Consider the following 19,498-nt stretch of genomic DNA (forward strand, 5'->3'; position numbering starts at 1 on the left):
AAGGAGCCCTGGAGGAGGTGGGGGAGGAGAGGGTTGGTTCGAGCACCTTTGGGGGCATCCTCCCCGCCCCGGTCAGTGGCGGCTTGCCTCCAAACATGACGTCAAGCCGGCAGGCTCATCCGGCCTCCTTCCCTCCCTTAGTGGCAGATCCTGGAGAAATAATCCTATTTCCCTTCCCCGTTTCTGCACTTTGGATGAACCTGGTTTTTCTAGAACAGTAGAGGGTGATTTCCCCTGGTTAGCCAGCTGGCCCACAGTTGAGCGCTCTCAGTATCACCCACGGTAAAGCCAAAGACGAGGAAACAGGAAAATGATTTACATCTGCGCAACGCAAATAAATAAGTTAGCGGTTGGCTTTGACTCCCGGATCGGGGGTTCTCAAACTTCTCCCCTGCCCCCGCCCTCGAGTTTGGTTTTAATGATCGATAGGAGTTGCCTTTAATTCGGGTGCAGGCGGCCAGTTTCTTTGTGGCTGCCTGAGCTTCCGAGTGGTTGAAGGGACCAAGATTATAGAAATGGTGCTGTTTGGAGCAGACCTGACGTCTGCAATCAGGACAGGGAGCAGAGCAGAGAGGCTGCTGGGAATAGAGAAGTGGGTCAGAGGATCCTGGGATGTGGAGCCGGACAGGCCGGGTCTGGGCAGGGCCTTGTGTGTGGATGGGTTGTTATTGCAGAGCTCAGTGATCTCAAAGTCAGCTGGGCTTGGCTTGGTTTGATTCTATGAGGATGAAAAAAATGCTTTCTTGCTATCCAGGTCAGAAATGGTGTGAATGCAGAGCCCACCCCCACCCTGTCTGTCTGTCCATCTGTCCTTGTCAAAGAGAGCCCAAGACAGGGGGAAATGCTCTTGGGACCATGAACTGATTGGGAAACTGTCACTAGGGACCAGCCCCATCACAGAGAGGGTTGGCTCAGTCTATGCTGAGACTGAATGTAGAAGCCCATTCAGAGTAGGCGTCTAAGGACATAAGATGGTCTGGAATCCAGATCTTGGTGGATGACCAAGGTGCAAAGTGTTAATGAGCTGGACCTGCTTAATTCCTGTACTGGTCATGGACGTGACCCCCCCAAGATTGAGCCTAGAGGTGGGGGATAACGGGACTCTGCTGCTCCCCGACCCCCGCCTCTCATTGCTGAGCCTTTGACCGGCAAACCATTCCCGCCTCTGTCACAAGCTGTGTGTGTCAGGGCTCCAACATGGCACTTGTCTTTGAGCAGGGTCATTTGGGCCTGGACTCTGGTGTGGAGCAGAAATGCTTAGCCAGGACCTCTTCTCCTTTTGTTGTTCCAGGTCGCTGACCACGCGTGGCCCACATCTCAGGCCAACCACCCTGAGGGTTGGCTGCTGATGGAGAGCTGGTCGTGCTGACCCCCGCTGCCCCGGAAGATGCCCTGGCCCTAGAAAGTTGGTCTGCCCCGTGATGGATCTCAGCGCCTGACTGCTTTGCCATGGCGATGATCCTGACCCGGCCTCTTGAAAACAAAGGTGCTGCTGACTCCATCACATGCAAGCCTTTACACCCTGAGCTGGTAAGGGTCTAGGCTGGCCCTGCCGGCCTGGGAAGAGAGCGGGAGCCCACAAGAGGGTCCTTGTCCACTGTAGCTCAGGAAGACATTCCAGACTCAGGCCATAGCACAAACTCCCCAGAAGTTTGGGTAAACACGGGCAAGATGTAAACACCCGGGCCCAGATTAGAAATTGTTTGGCCAGTGAGGAGGAGGGTAAATGGAAGCAAGTGGGATTCCGTCGCCAGCAGGATGGAGACGGACATTCCTTTGTGTCTCAGCGCCGCGGGATGATGGATACGGGGGGTGGTGCCAGCATAGACTCAGGCCTCCAAGGGGAGATGGAGGGAAGTGTGCCAGTCACTGGCCAGAGAGGGCCAGGACGTGGCAATGGCCATGAGCCATTGGGACGTAGTGGAGGATGGGCAAGTGGGCCTGCCCAGAGTTCTCTGTGTAGGAGAGTCGAGTCCTGGATGGACCCCAGCAGGGGCCTTCCCAGGCTGGGACTAGATAGCAGAATCCTATGACCAGACCCAAGCTTCTTTCAGAGAAAGTCATGGGGTGCTAAGGACCTGCAAAGTAGGGTCAGTGACTGGAAAAGCCCAGTGCTGGGATCAGCCTGGTTGGCCTAGAGTAGAGAGACCTGGCCCAGAGGCTGGGGTCCTGGCTGCAGGTCATCCCCCTGGTGGCTGTTTCCTTCTCAGAGCTTGAAGGCTGGATCAGAGCTCAGAGGCCCAGATTGAGAGAGAGCTTGCTTAAGATCACATATGTGGTAAGGGCAGAAGTAGAATTCGAACTCAGGGCCTCCGACTCCAGATCTTGGCTCTGCTGCATAATGAGGGGCTTTGACTGGGTGATAGCGTTTGGAGCTGGGAGGAAGGTTAGAGATCATTTAAGTTCACCCCTCTCATTTTACAAATGAGGAAGCTAAAATGCCATGAGGTGACCCCCCCCCCCAGCTGGGGCTTGCCTCCACCATGGGGAACCTCCCCCCTCCCACCTTGGCAGACTCTTAGCCATGGTCTTGGGGCCCGGACCCCACCCTCCCACACTGAGCCATCCCGTCTTGTCTGTGTTCTCTGGACAGGAGCAGACGTGAGGTGCGGGGGCAGGGGAGCTGACCAAAAGGAAGGAGGAGAGACTCGCACCCAGGATAGCCCCCATCCCACCTCCTCGGGTCTTTCTGCTTCTTTTAGTATCCTTCTGGCCTTGTTTTTAGAGGCTGGCCTGGATTTCTGCCTTTCTCCATGGTGGGCTTTTCCCTTCTTAGTGTGAAATCGAAAGGGCATTTCTGAACTTCGTGGACCCTGGAAAGCATGCTGGGTGTGGAGTTAGAGGATCTGGGTTCCAATCCCTCCTCTGACACTTAATTACCTGTGAGAGACTGAGCAGGACACTTAATTCTCTGTACCTCAGTTTCTGCATCTATAAAACAAGCGGTTGGATAGCAGGAGCTGACCTCTTTGGCCTGTTTGTTCCTGCTACAAGTGGCCCGTGTGTCCAGCTGGCCTTCCCAGGGGCTCTTTGTGAGGCCAAGAGGAATGCCCCCTCTGCCCTGTACTGCTGGGGAAGGAAGGTGTCCAGGGTACAGGGGCAGCTTCTGCCTTCTTCAGGTCCTGGTGGCCTGGTGGCCTTAAATGGCCAGGTGCCTGCCGTCACTCAGACTTGTTTCTGGAGCGGATGAGTCTGAGGGGAAGGTGGTGGGGTCAGCTGTGGCGTCATAGCAGCCCGCTCTCCTGCTGGGGGATAGGCCAGGACCATCTTCTCCTTGGCTCAGAGAGACAGAAATTGGTGCCACAGGATGGCAGCAGGGGCTCCTTCCTCCTGGGGGGGAGGCAATGCTGCCATTCCTCCCGGACTTTCACCCTGGCTCCCTTCTTTCCTTTCCTTGAGAAGGATCAGCCTGGCTGGGACCTCAGTCTTGGCGGCTTATCAGTTCCTCCCAGCTCGTACCACCCAAACATAGGACTTTGGGCCCTAGCCCTCTTCTTTCTGGGTCCACCCATCCTCCTCCCCCTCCTCCTCCTCTTCCTCCCCCTCCCCTTTCTCCTCCTCCTCCTCTTCCTCCTCCTCCTCCCTCTGACCAAACAGCTGCACCAGAGGGCTGGAGGTGCCCAGAGGTGCAGGGAGTCTATGGGAGTGGGCGTGGCTCCATTTTTCAGAGCCTGTAACTTTACTCTGTTTAGAAATGCCATCAAGATAACAGAAATGGGAGACAGTTCCTTTCTTTTTGTGGACTCTGAGCCCCCACTCCTGCTCTGGGCCTTGGAGGCAGCCGGCAGGGTCAGACCCTGGTTGTCTTTAGGAATAGAGGCACTCCTTTGAGGACAATTACAGACCTTTTATGCTTCAAAGCTCTTTGAGAACTTGCAGAAACTTCCTTTGGTGAGGGCACAGAGGATTGTAATAATCATGTCCAGGGGCTGGAGGAGGCCTATCCTGCCTGGCTCCAGGGTTTGGGTCCTTCTGTCCCAGGACTCGTACCTTCACACTTTTGTTCCCAGCCTTTGATCAGCCTGGGGTGACCGTGGATTGGACTTCCCTCCCCGCCCCAGGAAGTCCCAAGAAAAGGCCATCTTCTCCAAGCCATGGCTGCTGATGATAACGACATCTCTGCTCTTCGTGCTTGGCGGCCTCTCCTTGCACAGGCTACCCAGTGACCACTGCAAGGCCCTGCCCCCGCCCTGCTCCTCTTGTCCGTTCCCTCTTTGGACGGGATCTCTCTTCCAAGTATTCTCACTTGAACTGCTGCAGTTGGAAGGCAGCCCAGACATTTGACCTTGGAGGGCCTGCTTCCCTCCCGCCATCTTCTTTCTGCCGCCCACGCCAAGTTCAGGGGCCTGTTCTCTCATTTCCATAGTGACCTCCTTCCTTGGGCCTGGATTGGGAGCCTGTCCCAGGCATGGCTTCCATCTAGTGCTAGGCTAGCTAAAGTCCAGAGAACAAAGAACTTGGGAGCTGGCCACTTCCTGGTCTGGGCTAGGACCGCCTGGTGGTCCCTTTCCCGGAGTCTGGACGGGTTGTTTCCCCACACCATCTCACTTGTCAGCCTGCCTCCACCACCTTGACCATGAACTTCCTCAGGATTCTTAGCCTTAGAGCCTGGGGAATGCCGTTGCCCCCAAACTGACTTTCAGCAGAGCTGTCGTTGTGAGAAGGGTGGCTCCTTTCGTTGTTGCCATCGGCAATAACTACTGGCCGACCCCCACCACCAGGCAGTTAGGCCCAGGAACTGCCCCTAGACGCCAGTCCTGTATCCAGCTCAACCCTTACAGACGTTCTCTGGGGAGACGGGGCCAGCCATCCCCACCAACCGCCAACCACCAACCACCCATGGGGCAGGCAAGCCAGAGTGGTTGAAATAGTGAGGCACTTTAAGCACTCAAATCCTGCCCCCCCTCCACCATCTTGAGCCTGATGGACCAAATGACCCCAGAGCCTGGGGAACAGCCGAGATTCCTGCCCTGTCTGAGGCCCTTGTCCTGCAGAGACACTGCCTGGGGACGGCTCCAGAGGCAGAAGACCCAGGCAGGATCGTTCTCTCCATCAAAGCCCTTGACTCTATCCCTGGGTTCAACATCAGAAACTGACAGGATTTTTATCGGTGGAAATGATGTGAAAGAAGTGGCCGGACCATCTGCTTTGGGACTTTCCCATGGGACTGCCGCTGAAGTCTTCCCTGCGTGCTGTCTCCCTCTGCCCCATTAGAGTGGCTGCTCCTCAAGGGCAGGGACCTTGGACTTTCAGTTGGCATCCCCAGGGCTTGGCACCGTGCTGTGCACACAGTAAGCGCTTAAGAAATGCTTCCTTCATTCCTGTTTATAGCAGTGTACACATTTCAGAATATTTTCACATTTTTATTTGCCTTATTCCTCAACCATCTAACTGCCCACGAGGTCAGCTGGGTTTCCTGGAGGGCTTCGGGCACACAGGTCTGGAACGTTGTAGAAGGCACATTCGGCTTTCTCCTCAGGGGCAGGTGGGGCAGGTATCTTCCTAGTCATTGTCCAGTGGATATCCAATGAAGACTGAGGCACAGGCCTGTTACGGGATTTGTAGTGTGTCCTGGGACCAGGACTGAGATCCCAGGTCTCTCCGTTCCCAGTCTGCCTTTTGTTTTCATTAGCACAGTATGTTAACTCTGTGAACGAAAACAATCCCGGCAGGATGTGTGAAACGTCTCTGGGCTGACTTGAATCCAGGGTCACAGTGCGGTCCAAAGGACTCCAACCCTAAGACCAAAGAGAGAGGCCTTTTCAATAACATACACGGGACCCTGTGCCTTTCCTGGGCTAACAGGAAGCCCTCCCCCTCCCCCTCCAATCCCTTTCCCTTCCCCATCCTTTCCCCCTCCCCCCAATCCATTCCCCCTCTTCCCCAATCTGTTCCTGCTCCCCCAAACAAGACTTCTCTTAAAGCCCCTGTGCTTAAGTCACACTTTCCATCTTTCAGCCGCTTCTGTTCTTCCCCAGAGTTCTGGGTCTTCCTTCTGCTTTTTGGTGCCATGTATTCATAATTTTCTGTTCCTCATGTTACTGTCTGTCGCCCTGAAAATGTGAGACTCTCATTTTCTCCCTTCTGCAGGAAGGCTTCCCTGCAGAATTGCACGAGCGGGAAGATTACATAATAGTTTGAGTCATTGGCAGACAGAAAAAAAGTCGTGAAAACCCTTGTATGTCCTGGGTAAAGGCAGGTCCACTTAATGGCTGCTCTTGAGGAAGAGCAATTAGTAAACCCCATCCAGCTCTCCGTTGAAGGAAGGCCTTCTTTCCTGGCTGGGCCATAAAGACACGCTTGCATTTCGTGTCAGGGAGCCAGACTCAAGGACCTCCGGGTTTCAAAGCAAACAAACTTTTGTGCCCGGGTGACCTTGGGGAGACAGAAGGCCTTACTTAAATACACAATCAGTTCTAGGAATAAACGCTCAACAAATGAATTGTGCGCATTGTTCCTTGGCGACCCCCCCCCCCTTGTTTTAAGCTGTAACACAGCCATGGAATAAATCGATTGCTTTTCTTAGTTCTTCAGTCCCAGAGCCAGCGTGGAGTGCTGGGAAGAGCCCCAGACTCCATGATGTGTTCAGGGTCCACTTCTGGCCCTGCAGCTGGCCTCCAAGGCCAGGAATCAAAGACAATCATCGCTTGGCGCCTCATTTCCTTACCTGTAAAGCGGGACTGATAGGGCTTGGCTTCCCTCCCTCATAGGGAGCTCCTTACCTCACAAGGCAACTGGGAGGAGCAGTGGACAGATTACTAGACTCCAAGTCAGGAAGACCCAAGTTCAAGTCCTGCCTGGGACACTTACTAGCCTTGTTATCCTGGGCCAGTCCCTTATCCTCTCCACCCTCAGTGTCCTCATTTGTAAAATGGGAAGGATCAAAGACTACCTGTCGGGAGGACCATCTGCTGATATCTGTAAAGTCTTCGGCAAGCGTTAGTGATTGTTATTATCAGGGTTGTGGTGGCAATCTGATGAAACAGTGCATGAAGTTTGCGCATCCGGAGATGGACTCTTTTAGCTTCAGGTGCACGCCCCCTCTCCCCCACTCTGCCGGCCCTCATTCCTCAGTCTTCATTCCCTTTGGGGTTCAAGGGCTGGCTCTCAGAAAGGCGAGGGGAGCTTGGCCTTGGTGACCCCCGTGAACGTCTCTGGAGGGGAGCTTGGCCTTGGTGACCCCCGTGAACGTCTCTGGAGGGGAGCTTGGCCTTGGTGACCCCGCAAACGTCTCTGGAAGGGAGCTTGGCCTTGGTGACCCCCGCGAACGTCTCTGGAGGGGAGCTTGGCCTTGGTGACCCCCGTGAACGTCTCTGGAGGGGAGCTCGGCCTTGGTGACCCCGCAAACGTCTCTGGAAGGGAGCTCAGCCTTGGTGACCCCGCGAACGTCTCTGGAGGGAAGCTCGGCCTTGGTGACCCCGTGAATGTCTCTGGTGGGGAGCTCGGCTTTGGTGACCTGGTGAATGAATGTCTCTGGTTTACCGAGGTTGCTTAGCATGAACCCAGTGAGCCAGAGCAGAGCAAAGCCGGGCTCACCATTCCCATGCCCGGGTGGACTTCAAAGCGCTGGTCGTCCTGACTTCAGTGAACACCCAGTGTCACAGGGGAGATGGCATGCCGAGAGACCAGCTCTAAACCAGCTGTATACAGGCTGAGGGGCGGGCTTCAGCCATAAGTGGGGTTGGGACCGGCTGCTGGTAGGTCTGAGGTCTTAGCTGGGACTTGAAGCTAGGGTAGCTAGCACGTGCAGATGTGGAGAGAATGTTCCAAATGAGGAAATACCAAATACAAAGAAAATACAAAATAATTTCAGAGGCAGGACCACTAGCACCTGGGAGGATCAGGGGAGACCTTATGTAGACCTTGATCAACAGAGGACATGGGGCTCAGCCTGAACAAGGGCCCGGAGGTGGGAGATGGGACATACTATGAGGTTGTCTGGAATGTAGAGTATGTGGGGTGAAGCTTGTGAAGTTGGTCTGGGAAGATGGGTGGGGGCCCATGCATAGGGCTTGTCCTCTCTGTTTGGTCCTCTCTTAGAAGCAGTGGATTCAGCCTCCCCACAGGGAGGCTGAAAGTCCAGCGTAGGCCTGAGCTCCTGGTTTGGACAGAGGCCTTGCTCTGGCTCACGGGCTCTCCAGACCCTGAATGCTGTGTTTTGTTAGGATCAGAAGTCTTGGGCTTAATGAAAAGTAAAGACAGTTTTAGGGGATGAGTTTCACTTATCAGAATAATTGGTACATTCTGACTTTGCTTCCTGGCTTTGTCCAACAGTCCTGAGCCAGGCAGCTGGAGAGAGAGACTAAGAGAACCCCTTCTCCCCCTTTCAACCTGCTTTCTTTGCTCCCTTTTGGCCCATGGTCCCCTTGTGTGGTCGTGGCCCCTCTGGAATTACCCCGGCTGTCAGAGAGGCCTCTGGGGTCAGAGGACCTGAGTTCAAATCCTGGCTGTGGACTTACCATGTGACCTTGAGTGAGCCACTTCTCACCAAACGAAGGGGCTACTTTGAAGGGCCTTTCCAGCGCTGGATCTGTGACCTGTCTGGGCTCCCCCAGGATCCTCCAAGGCCTCGATCAGTGCTTGTAGGGACACCGAGTCCTGGAGTGCTGGCTGAGCGGGTTCCCTGGCAGCCCTCCTTTCTGGGCACAGCTGCCCGGGCTGCCTTTGCCCCTAACAGTGACATTTACCAGGCATGATGCACATTTATCAGCATCATTCTCATTAGGTGGGACTGTAGGAGGTTATCGGCAGCCCAGACTGTGAATCAGGAGTGCTGTTTGTGCATGTAAATGCAGACTCGAGGCCTGAATCCCTTTAGAATTGGTGGGAGCTCCCTGGGTTTGGGGAGGCCTCATTTCTTTGGAGGTGGGGGAGAGGTGTACGGTGGGGAACAGGGAAGTTTCCCTTTGTTTTTGGCTTAGACTCCAAGTCGCCTAGATGGGTCTAGGTCAGATCTGAGTCCCTCTGGCTTTGTATGGACCGCAGGTCCTGGGTGGGAAGCCTGGAGCGCAGCTGAGGCCTGGGCCAGCCTCCTCCTGGCTCTGGGGAATGGTACTAGCTAGGGATAATTGTACCAACCATAACGTCCTCCAAGGGGAAGGGGAGCAGGTGGATGTCTCCTGGATGCCGGCCTTCCTCGGGGAGCTGGGAGCTGACAGAACCCAGGCTCAGGCCCTCATGCTTTCCATCAATTTCTGCCTTTTTAGCCACAGCTCAGGAGCTCCAGTATTAAATATGAAGGATCTGTCCCAGGCCCGGTTCCATGTAAGAACAATAATCATAATCCTTCACCTTGATTTGGTGTTTTGAGTTCTGCACACCTTACACATAGGACTTCCTTGGAATCTCACGGTCCTGGGCAGGAGGTTCTGGAGGGCTCGTGGTCCCTGTTTTACAGCTCAGAAAGGTGTAGTGACCACCTAGAACAACCTACCCAGTGAGTGGTGGGGGACATACAAATGCGAGGCTCTCCAGATTCCAGATAGCTTGGGAGTCGGAGGGAGCCGAATTCTGATTTGGCTCCGATGCTTCTCTCTGGCTGACCTGGGCTGACCCACTTAGCTCTGGGGGTCCTGAGGTTCCCCATCTGCAAAATAGTGGAGGGGTGAATGAGGTTGGTCCTTTCTCGATCTGGTCTCAGGAGCCCGGGAGCCTTCAGCTGGGGGCAGGTGGGTGGATGGTGGTGGAATGGGATGCTAAGAGGTGCCCAGGTCAGAGATACGGAGTTGCTTCTCCGCCGTAACCTTTGTTTTCCCATTTTGGTCCCTGTAAGAGGAGCTGTATGGCACAGGCCTGAAGAAGAACAGGAAACAGCCTCGCCGGGCTGGGGCTGACTTAAACACTGTCTGTTGTTTCCACGTGGGGCAGAAGAGGGGTCCCCTGGCATGTGGGCAGAGGCCCTGCTGGCCCAGGGGCACAGCTACCTCACCCGGCTGAGACCTGCCCTCCCTCTGCTGGCCCAGGGTTCCATTTCAGAACTTCTTGGTGGAGTTTGTTCAACTGTTTCCTATCACACCTCCTCCCTCGCCCTCCTCCACATCCTCACATGGAAAAATCCCCTCATGTCAGAAGTCATGCGGTTTTTTTTTAAGCCCATTAAAATGATGGAATCCACAACTCCCGTGAGGTGCTGGACAAAGCGCCCTGCCCTAATGCTCTGCGCATGGAGGGGCTTGAACTGAGTGCCGCCGCTGCTTTCCCCCACCCTGGGCTGTGGAAGGCCGTCACCCCCTTGGGGGGGGCAGTGTTAGTGGGGGGCTCGGGGACAGGGGGCCGCTTCTCTAGGACCGTGAGACATCACCCACTTCTCTGGTTGTTTTCAGCACACTCCAAAGAAGATGAGTCAAGGATCCACACTTTTCTCCTGCGGAATGATGGGTAAGTGACCAAGGCTTCTGTCTGCCCGCCCCGTTCACAGTTGCTTCACTGGGCAGGTGTGTCCACAAGGATTCCACTGAGGCTCACAGCTTGTGGGGACAGCTGCAGGCAGAGCTGTCGATGTTTCTGTCGCTGGCCATACAGCTGGGGGGGGTCAGCTTCCTGCCCCATGGGGCTGCCAGGAGGAGAAGAAGAAATGTGATGTGTGCTTTAAAGACTTTCTGTAAGAGCTTGGTTTTGAGTTAGGTGTAGGGAGTTGGGGTTCTTAAAAGCATGCATCTCTTAGGCCATTTCTGCGTCTGTGAGAAGGTCTCGCACCTGGGGCCGGGGGGAGCACATCTTGCCAGAGGTGATGTTGCTAGGAGCTGGGTCAGGAAGACGTGCCCCTTGGGGACCAGAGCATGGGGGCTGGTCTCCAAGGGTCTGCAGAACTTCTTTAAGGAGGCCCCTTGGCTTTGAGAAGGTGGAGCAGAGAGGGGCAGTGCACTAGAGTCGGAAGGCTTGAACCCTGTCACCTGTGTGACCTTGGACAAGTCACCTGCCCTTGGTGATCTCAGTTTCCTTGTCTTGTCTGATGAGGGGGTTGGGTGGCTGGAGTTTCTTCTAGCTTAATTGCTGTATCTAGACCAGTGGTGCACTGGTTCAGTGTCAAAGGGCCCGGGTTCGGGTTTCCACTAGGATGCCTGCTAACCAAGCACCATTGGGCCAGTCTTAGCAATTTTCTGGGCTTCATTTTCCTGTGAGCCAAAGGGGCTGAGGTCCTGTGGTCTCTGGTCACCCAGTCTTGGCTTTTGGTGGCCTCAGTTTCCCTTCTCGTTAGGAGAGGCACATACATTTAGAAGGGTCATCTTACCTGCCTTTCGTGCTCTGGGAGCAAGAAAATGGCCCTGCCTCACGCCTTGTGTGACACGACATAACTCCCAGCTCCAGAGTCCGAAGCAGGGTGTTGCTGGAGGTGGCTCGGTCTGCAGAGAGAGCCTGCTGCTCACCGTTGGGCTGGGGCTGCTTGCCCACCACGTCTGCCTGAGCCTCTTCATGGCAGCCCCGGAGCTGCTTCTAGGAGAGCCTGCCTCCAGAATTGTCTTTGTCATCCCTGGTCTGGAAGTGCTGTCTTCCTGCCTGGCACACTAGGGTTGGGCTTTTTCCTTTCTTTTTCTTACTTTTTGGGGTTTTTGTTGTTTTTGTTTTCTAGCTTCAGGTCATCAGGCCGCTTAGCCTTCAGAGCTTCTTTATTTTAAGGAAGATCAGTAATTAGCAGCATATTTTAAATTGGATAAGGCTCTCCCTCCTGGGGGGAGGCAGAAGGTGCTGAGCTCCCTTGGGAATGGCCAGACCCCAGGCTCCATAAATCAACCAATCAGAGCCTTCTCAACTAGCTGAGTCTGGAGACGGCCCAGCTCCCCTGGGTATTGGCTCCCTCAGAAGAGGATGCCATGGTGAAACACAAAGGGTCGCCTGGGTTTCCATTGGAAAGGGGTCACAGGAGAGAGTCCAGGTCACGGTCTCAGATTTTGAGGAAGACGCCCCCAGCTGCTATGCTTTGGAGCTGAGGGCCTCAGACCAGAGAAGCATTGTGGGGGAACTACTTTTGCCATGAAGCTTGGGATCCTGGGGATTCCAAGCCTTCTGGAGCCTGGGGGAGGCCACAGGCCCTCCCACCCAAGGATGAGGCCATTTTGAGCCTGGCCTCCTCAGTGCTGGCTAGACTCTAGCCTTTCTGGATGTGCGGGGACCATCTGAATGGGGCCTCAGATCTCAGGGAGCCAAGCGCAGCTGCCATTTTGGAAAGGCCCTAGGCCTCAACCCTGCCCAGTGTAGGCAGGAGGGAGGAATGTAAGGAAAGGGAGCCTGTGGATTCATCTTTCCCTCGCCCTTTCTGCCTGGCCCAGTCACCAACCCAAAGTCCCCTAGCCTTTTGTTTTATCTCTCCACAAACAGTACTAAGTGGATGAACACTCTGTCTATCATGTGCACATTCTCTTTTGGCTTCCCTGGGGTGAGAGGAAATTGTCCTGACTTAATACAGCCCCTCAGTTAACCAGAATCAGTATCTCTCTCCATTTGCCTTTGGGGAGAAATGGGAAAGACACAAGAAAGCCTAGGGGGGGTCTTCTACCTAGGACAGCTTCCTGGGTATGTGTCGGGTCAATGCAGACTCCACATCTCTGCAGGCCTGGAGTCCCCAGGCTCCTCAGTCTCCAAAGATAGGCCCAGCCATGCTCCGGGAAGCAGCCCCCAACAGGCAGGGGCATTTGGTGTTGGGGCTGACCCTGAAACAGTTTCCTGGTTGACTCTCCCTTTCCCCAAAGGCCCAGGTCCTGAGCATCCTGGAGAATCAGGGTCTTATTGTGGGAGTTCTCTGCTGAATCCTATCAGTATGGTCACGTTCCACCTTAAGTGTGCCTGTGTTTCAGGGCTAGGGAAGGGAATGCTTCCGCAGGCTTGGCAGAGCTTTACAAGAGGGTTTTAGGTCTTTTCAAGGCTGGACAATGCTCCGAGGAAACAAAATGCCATATTATTATAAGCACCTCCAAACTCCTGCCTGTCCCTTGGTGATAAAAGGCTAATGTTCTGTCCATAATCAGTGGAATCCTCTGGTGAAAACTGGGACAGCTTGGCCTCTGTGACTCTTCCTAAGTTTCCAAATGAATGTCCTAGCGGGGAGCCAAGAAGAGTTTGAATTTCATAAATACCTCTAAGAAAACCCTGTCATTGAGTCAGGATACAGATTGTTGGGTTATGATGGATTTGCCATCAGATGGCCCCTTTTGAGCACCTCGGCCCTCCCCAAATCCACTTAGATTAGAATTTGTGAGTAATAAAATTAAGTGCCAGGACAATGAAAGAAAAAGGCATTCAGAGCTTTGGTGATGAAGAACTGGCTTCTCACAGTCATTTGGGAAGTGTGTGTATGCCCTGCTCCAACCAAAGGGCAGAAGGGAAAACCCCAGAGATGAGAGAAGGCTGGAGCAGATCTGCCCTGCTGGCCTGGGGAGAGGAGCCCTGAGGTGCTCGCACACAGAGCTTTGCAGAGTGAAGGGCAAATCAGAGAGCCGAGGGGCTTGACCCTCTACTACCCATCCTCTCTCCTGGCCCCCATCCAGAGCCTGCCTTCTATTTCTGAACTGGAATTTCCTCTGCACACTTCGATTTACACGACTAATTATTGTGTTCTTGCAATAGGAGACATTGTTCTGAAAACAGCTTCTCCAACATCGCCCACCCATCACTCAGCTAGCCCCCTGCTTTTCCTTATCGTTCAGTTTTTCAGCTGGTAGAAAAATGGCTGAGGCTGGGGGAATCCCTCGGTACCTAGGCCTGCTGAATGCTGCTCACAAGCCCACTGACTGTGGAGATCTGGGGATTACTTCTTTTTGCTTGGCCCTGGAGCCTGGTCACATATAGACTACATTAATCTTTTTGGTGAAATGAAGGGGTTGCTTTCTGCCACACTGAGAATTGTGCCATATTGTGCACAGTCCCTGAGGACAATGGGAGCCTTGGGGTCCATTTCCCCTCTGGCCCAGCCTCCGAGAAGACCTGGAAGCAAAGGGGTGCCTGAGAAAGTGAACGAAGCCCTACCCATGTAGCCCAGAAAGGCTGAGGACAAAGTAGAATTCATATTTTAAAAAAAGGTTGGGGGGGGGATGGAAAACCATGATTACCTTCAGAGTTGCTGTAATAAATTATTTATTAATGTAAATTATTTCACAGGAAAAGAACATAGAGGAAACTTGAGCAGAAGGATCATACATTATGTATAAAAGGGACTGTAAAAATATTACAGCAGCCCATTTGTGGTTCACTCTGTGTCAGCATTTTAATTATAAACCCTTATTTTCAGTGTTTAATTACTTCGTTGTTAAATTCTACTCTCCATATATAAAAGGGGTTGGGCCTGGGGGCACTTTCTGGATTGATTTCTAGAAGGGAAATCAGATGAGAGCTTGGAGAGGGTGGAGGAGGGCCCAGGCCGAGCTGGGGGGCCACCACTCAGAGCGGGTGGAGGAGAGCCCAGGCTGAGCTGGGGGGCCGCCACTCAGTGTCTGCTTGGAGCAGGTAGAGGAGGGCCCAGGCTGAGCTTGGGGGCCACCACTCAGCATCTGCTTGGAGTGGGTGGAGGAGGGCCCAGGCCGAGCTGGGGGCCACCAGTCAGTGCCAGCTCAGAGTGGATAGAGAAGGGCCCTGGCTGAGCTCGGGGGCCACCACTCAGAGCGGGTGGAGGAGGGCCCAGGCTGAGCTGGGGGGCCACCACTCAGTGCCAGCTTAGAGTGGATAGAGAAGGGCCCTGGCTGAGCTCGGGGGCCACCACTCAGAGTGGGTGGAGGAGGGCCCAGGCTGAGCTCGGGGGCCACCACTAAGGGTCTGTTTGGCTGTTTGTAACTTCCAAGGTCTTTTCCAAAGCAAACTTCTGGTCTCTTTGTGCTTCAGCTTTCTCTGGCGTCTTGGGGTGAACAATTTAATGAATTCTCCTATGGCACAGATAGATATTTTGACTGTGAACATAGTACTTGGTTGAGAAACACTCTCTGAGATCAGATTTGTACCTCTTTTACTGAAGTGGTAGAATGAGCCTCATTTTCAGTCAAAGGGATATAAATAATACGTCTTTAAAATAATTTAGTGTTCGTCTGCACCTAGTATGCTAGAATGATTTCTTGGGGCATATCTCTATTTTAAGCATTCTCACCGCCCCCCACCCCCCATGCATTCCAGACAGAAATGGAAACAATTCAAATTAAAATTGCACGTAATTGCTGTTTGCAAAGAGAAATTAAATGTGAGCATCCCACTTGGTGATTATTCCTCTTGGTCTTCCCTTTAAATTGAATGAGTTAAAACTTCCCTGTTTCTTTTCGTAGTACAAGATCTGGGGATGGCCATCACTGAACTTTATTTATACCTTGCGTTGGATGGCAGAGGGATTGACCACAGGACAGGCCCTAGAGAAGGCCTAGAAGGGCTGGCATCCAGGCCGGCTGAGTCCTAAGCCCCATGGGCTTCAGGGGTGGAGCCCAGCCTGGCCCTGCAGATATTCTGCTGGGGCCCGGGGGACCTCTCCACCTTTCTGTGTGCACAGCCCAGTCAGTTTCTTCATCTGTGAAATGGCCTCACAACACAAAGCCCCCTCTCCCAGGCTTGGGAAGAAGGGCCCAGAGAGCAGGCCGCCAGTCCAGAGGGTTGGGGCTCTTCCATGTTTGCTCCCAGGTGCCTTTAAGAACCCTCCCTCCAGAGGGCCTGAGCTGTCTCAGGTTTGGGCTACGGGAACTGGAGGTCTGATGTAAAGCCCTGCCCTTGGCTCCAGATCCCTGTTTTCTCTTCCCCAGGTATCTTTTGGGAAGGGGTAGAGTAGAGAAGACTGCTTAACAGCTATCATGTCATCCGTGCTGGGGCCCTGCTCAGTGTCAGCCTTGGATCACTCCCACCGGCTCCCACCTTTGCTCCCCTACACCTGCCCCTGAACAAAGGTGCACACACTCACACCAAGTCCTCAGCTGCATTCCAGATTTAGGTTACCCAGCCTCCCTGGGCCCTCGCCGCTGCACACAATCCTACTCTGCCTCCCTCATCCACTCTCTTTCCCACCCCCCACAGCAGCTCTTTCAAACCTTCCCAGCCTTCCTCAGATGTCCCAATCTCCCCCTTTCTCTGCTCTCTCAGCTGAAAGAAGAAAGGCCGCTCACCGTGAGGCCCCTCATCTCTCCTCTTCCTCATCTCCCATCACTCGGGGCCTTCTGCTCTTCTCTCCTCCTTCACCCCTGTCTCACATGAAGCGCCAGACTTACTCCTCCCTGTGGCTGACCCCTCTACCTCCTCAAGCCATCCTATTCCATCCTGGTTGCTCCAAGAGATCACCCCTTCTGTCCTCCCCACTCTGTCATTTCCAATCCCTCCCTCCTTCCTACAAACATGCCATGACTTCCCCATTCTCAAAACACCCTCACTTGCTCCTTCTGTTCCCACTAACCAGTGTCCTATATCTCTCTGCCCTTTGTGGCCACTCTTCCAAAAAGCCGTCCGCACTGTGGGCCTCCACTTTCTCTCTCACTCTCTTCTTTCTAGTCTGGCTTCTGACCTGATCATTCCACCAAACCCACTCTCTCCAAAGTCACGAGTGATCTCTCAGCTCCCAAATCCAGGGACTTTTCTCTGTCTTCAGTCTCCTCGACGTCTCTGCGGCCTCCAGCACTGTTGGTCACAATTTCTTCCTTGATCTACTCTTCTCTTTAGGTTGTCCGGACGCCCCCCCCGCCCCCGTCCTCCTCCTTCCTCTCTGGCTGGATCCTCCTCCACATCACACCCTCTAACCAGAGAGGCTTCTGTCCTGCTCCCTGGTCGCCCCCTTCACTACTTCACTTGCTGATCTCACGGATTTAACAGCCATCTCTGTGCTAATGATTCCCAAGTCGGCCCCAGTCTCTCTGCTGACTTCCAGTCTCAAATCTCTGTCTGCCCTTCCAGACATCCTGAACCGGATGTCCAGAACAGAACTCGCCTTCCCCCTCCTGCTTTCCCTGATACCATAGAGGGTGCATGGGGTGTTCAGGGAGGACCGGTACCTTTGGTGTCCACCTGATTCACCCAGCTCGCACCCGTGGCTCCAAGAAGCTGCGGTGAGCACAGCAGCCACATGCCAACAGGCCAAACCAGGTCTGAAGTCCATCAGTGAGCTAGGGGAATGTCTGCCCTAAGCATGTGAAGACTTCCCCTGCAGGATAAGAACAGTTTGTTCCAACAGCCATGATGGTGGCTGAAGCAGGCACTGGGAGGTATTTAGAGCTTGGTCGAACATCAAAGACGCCCAGGTCATTGACTGCATCCTGGGCCGTTGCCAGTCATCTTGACATCTGTCCTGCCTCTGGGCTTCATTGACTTGGGAAGAGAGAGAGTGAGGCACGCAGGAAACCACCTGGCGCCAGCTGCCCCCATTGGTCGTACCGTGAGGCGGCGCTATCCGTCACTCACCTGTCTAGCTGGCCTGATACCCCAAGGTCCCCCTGGATTCTGGGGCTGCCTCAGGCATGTGGATAAGAGGCAGTTACTTGTGGCTGACTTGTGGCCCAGATCGCTTCCAGGTTGGCTTCACATTGGGGGTAGAAAGAGCTATGAGGAAATTCAGTGTTAAACATTGCAAAGGTTGACATTCTTTAAAAAGCAGCTTCTGTCCATTGTTTTCTAATGCTTCCAAATTCTCTGGGCCTTGTACTTTCTCACTGTTCAGCAGAGGGTCCTTTATGGGATTCTGATCCTTTTCGTGATCAAGGAAGTCAATGAGTGGGAATCATAACCCCACCAAAGAGAAAACTGGGTTATTCAAGTCTTGAAGTGAGAAGGGAGGGCCGCAGGCCGTGTAGACCAGCCCTCTCATTTTTACAGATGAGGAAACTGGGGCCCCAAGAGGTAAACTAGGCACTTAGGATCCTACCCTAGAGAAGGATGGGCCCTTTGGGGCCATCTAGATGAGCCTCCTCCTTTTCCAGGTGAGGTAACCAAGGCTGATGCAGTGGGGCTAGCCCACAGCCACACAGGTAGGAAGTACCAGACAGAGGTGCCAGGACCAAGGCCTTGGGCTTTAGGGTGGATGTTTTTTCTGTTGTGCCTCGTCCTCTGCCCTGTCCCTCTCTCCATCCCTCCCTGTCTCTCTCTCTGTTTCAACAATCCGGCTAGCAGCTTCTGTGGGGGTGTAAGAGCCACCCACAGCCAGCACCCAGAAAGCTGCCGGCACGCTGGGAAAGCACAGGTTCTTTTGATCTGCTTTAATAAGGAAAGCAAGGTTAAAGGGGTTGACAAGTTTACTTTAATTCAGCATACAGACAGCATTCCCTTAGTTCAGGGGAAAAAGCCAGGACCCTGAACTTCAGGACAAAATACAAACAAATTACAAATATCAACAGACAGACCCAATACAGTTCATAGTTACAAACATCTAGGTTCAGCCCGGGAGCTCAGAACAAGGGCTGGCCCAGAGTCATGTGCCACCACTGCTGCGTCAAAGAGCTCCCAAAAAACAAACAGCCACCCCTGGTTTTTATATCTTTTTCAGCATCAGGGGTGAGTCACACATGCGACTCACCCACGTGACCTAGAATCGTCACAGAGAGGCAGACTTAAACCCACGTGGTCTAAAAGCCTCTGCTGTCCCAGACATGTAAACTAGGCCCTCCTTGGAGTTATCGCCACCTTGGGCCCCACCTTAGTTGCCAATCCACACCCACTAAGGTTTTACACCTAATAGGGGTTTGGGCCTGGGGCTTAGCACCTAGTAAGACTCAATTAAAGACACTGAATTAATCAAAGGAAACAAAGGCCAAACTCTTCAAGGACACTTGTTGAACTAAGTGCTAAGGAGCCCATTTTGATTACCAACACACTCTCCCTCCCTCCATCCCTCTCTATTTCTTTGTCCCTCCCTGAGTCCCTCTCTGTCTCTCCCTCCCTTCGTCCCTGTCTGCCCCTCTCTCCCTCCCTCTGTCCCTCTCTGTCTCTCTCTTTTCTTTGTGTCTCTCCCTCTCTCCATGTGTGTATGTACATTTATATATCTATGTACACATATGTATAAACATATATCTACACACACACACACACACGTCTACATGTGTATATATTCACCAAGGACAGTGAACGCCTTTGGTTCACTTCTGCAGGTGAATGTTGAGATGAATGACAAAGCACTTTGGAATGCCCAGATTGGGGAGGAGGGAGAGAGGCCCAAGGCTAGGTCTCCTCACCTGGGTCTGGCTGCCTCTGACTCATCCCTTAGGCAGTCAGGCTCCAGGACTAAGTAGCATAATAGCATCACCCAGAGAAATGGACCAGTGAATGAAACGACTCTTGTTAGGCATCGAGGGTGCAAGCAAGCAAGACTGTCAGATGCTGCTGCCTTTGAGGAATACCGTTCTCATAGAGAAAGAGGATGCTAGGATGGGAGCAAGGGGAGGAGGGGAGAGGCTTGCCTGTCCACTGGGGAGCCCCTGCATTGAGATGCTTGGGAAGAGGCCAGGAGGGCCTGGGAGCAGGTAATAATGTTCCCCACTGACCAGCCCGTGCCCAGCATCCCAGGGGTGCAGTCCAAGCCCCCAGGCTTGGCCGTGGCCAGGAGGGTGGAAAATGACGGGGTTTT

The 19,498-nt window shown here is 53.6% G+C and overlaps 1 protein-coding gene across 1 annotated transcript in view; it reads left to right on the top strand.

Annotated features, from left to right (window-relative positions):
• Nucleotides 1-1,351: 1,351 nt before the first annotated feature.
• FAM53B (family with sequence similarity 53 member B) overlaps nucleotides 1,352-19,498 on the top strand; it is a 79,145-nt gene continuing 60,998 nt past the window's right edge. Inside the window, exons 1-2 of the mRNA XM_036769660.1 lie at nucleotides 1,352-1,530; nucleotides 10,323-10,377. Of these exons, the coding sequence (XP_036625555.1) occupies nucleotides 1,450-1,530; nucleotides 10,323-10,377 (136 nt within the window). The 5' untranslated portion in view covers nucleotides 1,352-1,449. The remainder of the gene's footprint in view (nucleotides 1,531-10,322; nucleotides 10,378-19,498) is intronic.

Source organism: Trichosurus vulpecula, chromosome 8 (genome assembly GCF_011100635.1).
Source record: "Trichosurus vulpecula isolate mTriVul1 chromosome 8, mTriVul1.pri, whole genome shotgun sequence".
In the NCBI taxonomy this organism is placed as follows: domain Eukaryota; kingdom Metazoa; phylum Chordata; class Mammalia; order Diprotodontia; family Phalangeridae; genus Trichosurus; species Trichosurus vulpecula.